At 36.6% G+C, this 6,397-nt stretch overlaps 1 protein-coding gene and 1 pseudogene across 1 annotated transcript; both read left to right on the top strand.

Annotated features, from left to right (window-relative positions):
• Positions 2,907–3,850, top strand: LOC104759775 (annotated as a pseudogene).
• On the top strand, positions 4,579–6,140 carry LOC104757939 (protein STAY-GREEN LIKE, chloroplastic). The gene is made up of 4 exons (XM_010480734.2): positions 4,579–4,944; positions 5,224–5,574; positions 5,658–5,804; positions 5,910–6,140. The coding sequence occupies exons 1-4, from the start codon at positions 4,768–4,770 to the stop codon at positions 6,012–6,014; spliced, it is 780 nt and encodes a 259-aa protein (XP_010479036.1). The 5' UTR covers positions 4,579–4,767; the 3' UTR covers positions 6,015–6,140.

The raw sequence follows: 6,397 nt of genomic DNA, 5'->3' as shown, positions 1-6,397 counted from the left end.
TGTTCCGAGTCTTCAGCAACAAGACACGAAGAAGACAAAGGGGAAGAATACTGTGTCACGGCCTGCGGAATCGATCCTTCGTAGTGGTACATCTACGTAAGTGTGTTGAAACTTCAGTGTCGTGGAAGTCAACAAAAGAGGACATGTGATCATCTCCCCTTAATGACCTACAGGTGCATATGATTGTGATGAGACATGTTATCAGCAATGAAGACAGAGGTGTGATACTCTGTTGTTAGAATCGTGATACATCCATTGAAGAACGAACATTTGTGGTTGGGTTCACTGATGATGTATGAAGATGTTTGAAGCTGCTGGGCTTCTGAAAAACTGTGTCTGAGATTAAGCCTTACTTATCTAAAGGTATATGTGTTTTGTGGGGCTAATCTGTCAACTGTCAAGGGTTTGATCAAGATAGTGATTGTTCTTGTAAGGAACTGTGCATTTGGAGTCTCACAAGACCGATCAACACTCTATTTGATTATGGTGGAGTAACTGGCTAGACGGGTATTAGACATGTGAGACTGATGATAGTTGAGTTAACAGATGATCATATGTTTGAGTTCCCTACAGATGACGAATTGGAGAAGTGATATGTGCTTAGCTCATCTGATTAGTGAAGCAGAAGTTTGAAAGCATAGATCATGATACACAAGATGCTGTTTTTCCTGCAAAGCTTGTGTATGGTCACATCCACACTGTGATTCGACCAAAGTGCTATCTGCTGTTCGAATTCTCGGCTACCAGTGTCCTATTGCCCAACATCCAGTTGTGGTTGCAAGGATAGTCAACATGCCTACAAACAAGAAGCTGTTTCAATAGGCAACTTGACTGATCATCAAAGTGCTTAAGGATGCGAAGCACTGTTAGCAGGTAAGTGATTCCCATAACTCAGTATATTGTTGTGATACATATGTCTGTTTTTGACTTAGTTGATCACTCAAGCTGGGGGAGAATGATTCTGGTTTTGTGTTTTGTTCAACGCCTAATGATAAGGAGTTCTGTACTTATGGGGGAGAATTCTTGAAGCTACTTGGTTTAGCGGGAGAATCATTGTTTATGGGGGAGACTTAATTTATTAATTGGTTGATCTTAGGATGGTGGTGGTTATTGATCTTAGGTTGTTAATGATTGAGAATATGCCAATTGATTAAGTCTGGATTAGAGAATTATTAAGAACATGGTTTCCGCTGCAGCCCGCTGGGGTTTCTGATTGTTAGGTTCTTATGCATAATTCTGTTTGAACAAGCTGTTGGTTAATTTTGCTAGATAATGTCTGATGTTTTGTCTAGTTGTTGCTTGTTCTGTTTTTGGCTTGTGTTTGTTGGAGTGTCTTTTCAGGTTGAACCAGAGAGATGCTTGAGTATCAAACTCAGTCAAAAAGGGGGAGATTGTAACTGCAGATTCTGGAACAACTCGCTGTGAGGAACAAGTCGTTGTGCCGAACAGAGCGTTGTGCCAATCAGGAAGCTGCATCAGATCACAGACGCCCGAGTTGCTGACATGGATGTGTGAGCTGACGTGGAAAGACGTGAGTGGATGTGATGATGCGTCAAGGAAGGCTGTTGACGTGGTCTTGAAGATAGAGACAAGATTGTACTTGGAGATATGGAAAATATTCTCTGCGATAAATAAGGAAAGGATAAGCTTGAGGAGCAAGCAGTTTCCGTTTGTCTGGAGATATGAAGAATATTCTCCGCAACAGTTAAGGAAAGGATAAGGCTGAGAAACAAGCAGTTTCCTTATCCCGTGATACTTGGAGATTCGCCTTCTAGGGTTTCTCAAATCGTGTATATATATTCTAGGAGTAGGCCACGAGCCAAGTTGAGCACTCTAGAATATTGATACAGTTGTAAACTTCGAAGCCACAAAAATAAGGCTTAGAAGGGGTGTTCCCAGTTCTCTGTGACGTTAATCAGGGTGGTGATTAAGTGCGCAGAGAATTGTTTTTTCTTTCTCTTAGATCTACTCTGGTGAGAGTTTAGATAGAAAAGAGAGAGGGTGAGTTTTAATCTCTCAGCTAAAAAGAGAGAGGGTGAGTTTATTCTCTTAGATCTACACAGGTGTGTGTTTAGATAGAAAAGAGAAGAGGGGTCAGATTCATTCTTAGTCGGGTTCAATCCTATTGGGTAGAATAGGTTGAGTAAGGGCCGAGACAAAATTGTATCCTTGTAAAAGATAAATTTTGTTAATAAGATTGAATAGAAAAGCGTTGGCTTGGCGCGTTCCAAGTGTGAATCAGTGTGTTGTGCTTCTCTATACCCTTACAGTTCACACACCTCTTAATAAATGTAGGGAGTTAACTGACGTGAATTCAGAGATCTCTTGTAGGTTTTAGATGGATGGACAAGAGTTGAGAATGTTGTGAGTCTATAGTGAGAATGTTCTAAAGTGAATCTTTGGCTTAATGAATTAGCAGGTTTTAACATGTTATCTGATCATAAAAGAGTTTCCGCGATTTTCAAACCTCTCCACCGGACTTTTTTGTTTGTTTGAGGACAAACAAAGTTTAAGTCTAGCAGAGTTGATAATATTGTATTTTCACCCATTTTCACTATGTTTTTAGTTTCACCAACTAATTTGAAAGGTCAATGATAGTTGTTTGGGTGAACATTTGAAGCGACTATATATCGATTACTACATATAAACAAATATCAATTACTCAGAATTGGTCTTTGTATATCCTTGGTCTTAAAATAATAATAAGCACCAAAGAATTAAAATGTCAATGCTTTGTGTTTCATTGTGAATGAGTATTTAACTAGTCCATATAATTTAATGATTATAACATATAATCAACTATCATTTACGTAGAAATGGTCCTGGTGTATATCATTGGTCTTAAAAGAATCATTTAGCACCAATGAATAGTTAAGGTCTATATAGCTTTGTGTGTCAATGCGAATTTATATGTAAATTTTATTGGATCGACGACGAGATATAGACAAAACAAAAAAAAGTTATCAATGGAGGGCCCTTTGCTGACCGAGAGAGAGGACATCAAAATTGATGGCGATTCTTTATCAAATGATGAGCACAACATCGGCATTACAGTCAATGAGGATTCTTCATCACCACCACATGAGGCTTAGAATGTTGAATGGTGTAACCCATGGACAGAATCAAGTGTTTGGTTTATCGAGCTTGTTATGAACTTGGTCCAAGTTGTTGCAGCCATTTTTGTCATGAATCACGCAAAAGATGAACATCCAGAAACAACGTTTCTTGTATGGTTCATCGGTTACACTTGTGGCTGTGTTGTCATTCTCCTTATTGAACTTATAGTCTGTGTTTTCTCATGGTATACACATGTTTTTTTGTTTTCCTTATGTTTTCAGACATTAGACATAGAGATTAATAATGGTTTTAATGGTATGCAGCGTCGACGAGGACATCACGGACTCTTTGAAGAATATTCTTAAATATTTCTTCGTGGTTTGGGCTGTGCTGCTCATTTGGATTTATTCTAGCAGTTTATCATCTCTATATGATAATACTCAACATTTCTGGTGCGTATATATCCAAGGAAGTTTATAAAATGTTAAAAAAAAAAAGAAAAAGAATTCACGTCTCTAAGTAATATTATTCACTATTGTTCTTTTGCAGGTTATGTATGGGTTTTGTTGTCTTCACTTGCATACGGTATGTGCCAGATAAAGCAATATTTTCACTGATCTGGTTAACTTTCGTTGTGATAATATGGATTTGCGCAGCTGTGCTAGGCACGACCCCTTTTATGTTTATTTACCAAATATTTCTTTTTCTTTTTAAAATAGTTTACTATATACTTTTTGTTGTCTTGCTTTTAATTCTTATGGTCGCTAAGGAGCTTTTTGAGAAATATTTGTGAATTCTAAGAGTTGAAAACGCTTGTAGTCATTTTTGCAATGAATAAAGAAGTTTTGAGTTTTTAACTAAATAAATAGTGGAAACGGTTTCAATTGATAAACAGGCGAAGTTCCTAGAAGGGGTTGTGTTTCCTTCTTTCTTTTGCTCAAACGATTATGTATAAAGCAAAATAGTTATTACAGAACCCTCAAGTTGAAAGACACAATGTAATAAGCACAAAACTGTGGATTGTGAAGAATTAATCATTGTCCCAGTGGTTATTGTTCTTATTTTATACTCAAATCTTATAGTCTGTAATTAACCTAATTAACTCTTTCATCAATATATAATCTCTTAAATTAATAAACATCCATAAATTTAAATGCTCCAATTAGTTGAACATCTGTTTTATAATTATGTAATCTCATAATTAATTCAATAAACTTAGTTATACTTATATACAAATGCTATACATAGTATGGTATTTAAAAAATTGTAATTTTTTTTTTGCTAAGGGTAAAAATATTTTTATTTTGTCAAACTTTGCAAACTAGTAATGTGATAATATATTCATTTTATATTAACTTGGTCCCTAGTTTTTTAGATAAATATGCCATAACTCATTATCTGAAAAGCAAAGGGAATTGCTTACGTGGCACAACGCACAGCTCAATTCACCAATCACAAAATTTCAGTATATAAAAAAAAATCACAATCGAAATTGGAGAAAATCCAAAAATTGAATTTGTGTGGAGAACAAAGCTCGTCGCAGTCTCAGAGAGTGAATCTGTGGCTACGCTATATCTCTGAAACACATTCTTCCACATCTCTCTCTCTCCCTTTCTCTCTCGTTGAAGGACCAAAAAAACAAAAAAAAAATGGTAACAGAAGAATCACTTTTGTTGTTCATGCATTAACACCCTGTTGTTATGTTCCTCCATGGCCTGTTACATCGTTCCTCATTACCACAATCCTGTTCTGTCTCGTCGTCCCAATAGAGAAATCATCAGTCATCGCCATCGTTTCAGCCGCAACCTCTTGAAGACAAGAATTAGGGTTCCTCGAAGTTCCGCCGTTAGTGACGGTGGTATCTCCTACAATACCTTAGTCTCCGAGGTAAGCCAAATTTTTAGTAAATGTTGTAGATTTGTGTAATTTAGGAGCATAATTGAACTGGGTCTGAGCTAAAATTTTGAATTTTGAACCCCAATTGAACCAAAATCTCTGCATTTGGTGAAAATGAGTAAAGGATCGAACTTTGGGGATTTTAAAAGCTCAATCGTTTGGTGAATGAATCCAAAAAATTGAATCTTTGTTTTCAATTAATGAATGTTGGATGACATGTTTTTATGTAGTGAAGTTGGTTGATATTGTGAATGTTAATGGTGGTATTAGGCAGTGAGGCTTTTGGTTCCACAAGCAAACTTTGATTCCACAAAGCTCAAAGTAGAGTTCTTAGGGGAGTTATTGGAGAAGAAGAAGGGTAGCAGCGGAGGGATTATTACGCCGCGGGCATATATTCTTTCTCATTGTGACTACACTGCCGACTTAACCTTAACCATCTCAAAGGTCATCAATCTGGATCAACTAGAAGGATGGTACAAGAAAGACGATGTGGTTGCTGAGTGGAAGAAGGTGAATGATGAGTTGCGGTTACATATTCATTGTTGTGTGAGTGGTATGAGTTTATTGCAGGATGTGGCTGCAGAGCTTAGGTATCACATTTTCTCCAAGGAACTGCCTTTGGTTAGTCTTCTTCTACTTGGTTCTAAGAAGTATTGGAGAATGAGTGATGAGTCTTAACTCTTTTGGCATTGTGGTTGAGATAGGTACTTAAAGCTGTGGTCCATGGAGATTCAGTTATGTTTAGAGACAACCCTGAGCTAATGGATGCTTATGTATGGATTTATTTCCATTCAAGCACACCTAAATACAACCGGATTGAGTGTTGGGGACCTCTTAGGGATGCTGCAAAGGTATTAACTAATCCGCGCTGGCTCAACTTATAGTTCGTCTTTTCGTTCATATGCCGGAAATGTGAAAATCTTTGGTTCCGTGTGTGTGTGTTTTTGGTGGTGAAGGGAAAGCAGAAGGGCAATCATCAAGGCTTCTTGAGTTCAACTACTTCGAGGAAACTGATTCAACATAAGTCTATCTTCCATACCCTATTTACATTTCTTCTGTGAGACAAGTTGTACATTCTCCTTTACTTTTTTTTTGCAAATGATGTAGATTTCTTGATGAGCATCTGACACAATTGCAAATTTGCCAACATTCAATTGGAAATTTTTTACGATGGCCTAGTTTCTTAATGTTTCTTCAGTATCTAATAACTCAAATTCGAATCCATCCATGAGGACATTACAGAAAAAAGTTTTGGGAGTTCCTTGCTCTAACCATCAGTTCAAGATTGTTTAAAGTAAAGAAACGATTGTTGGAGTTCAAACTTCAAAGTATTGTATCTAAGAATCAATTAACAAAGAAATTATATACACTTTTTAAGATACGATTTCACGTATAGCTCAAAATGACAATATATATATATATATATATATATATATATATATAT

Source organism: Camelina sativa, chromosome 17 (assembly GCF_000633955.1).
Source record: "Camelina sativa cultivar DH55 chromosome 17, Cs, whole genome shotgun sequence".
NCBI classification, from domain to species: domain Eukaryota; kingdom Viridiplantae; phylum Streptophyta; class Magnoliopsida; order Brassicales; family Brassicaceae; genus Camelina; species Camelina sativa.
This window is presented reverse-complemented; position numbering and strand designations above follow the sequence as displayed.

Coding starts and splice junctions, on each gene's coding strand:
- LOC104757939 (XM_010480734.2), top strand. CDS start 4,768: ATGGCCTGTTACATCGTTCCTCATTACCACAATCCTGTTCTGTCTCGT. Junction 4,945..5,223: donor ACAATACCTTAGTCTCCGAG/GTAAGCCAAATT, acceptor TGGTGGTATTAG/GCAGTGAGGCTTTTGGTTCC. Junction 5,575..5,657: donor TCTCCAAGGAACTGCCTTTG/GTTAGTCTTCTT, acceptor TGGTTGAGATAG/GTACTTAAAGCTGTGGTCCA.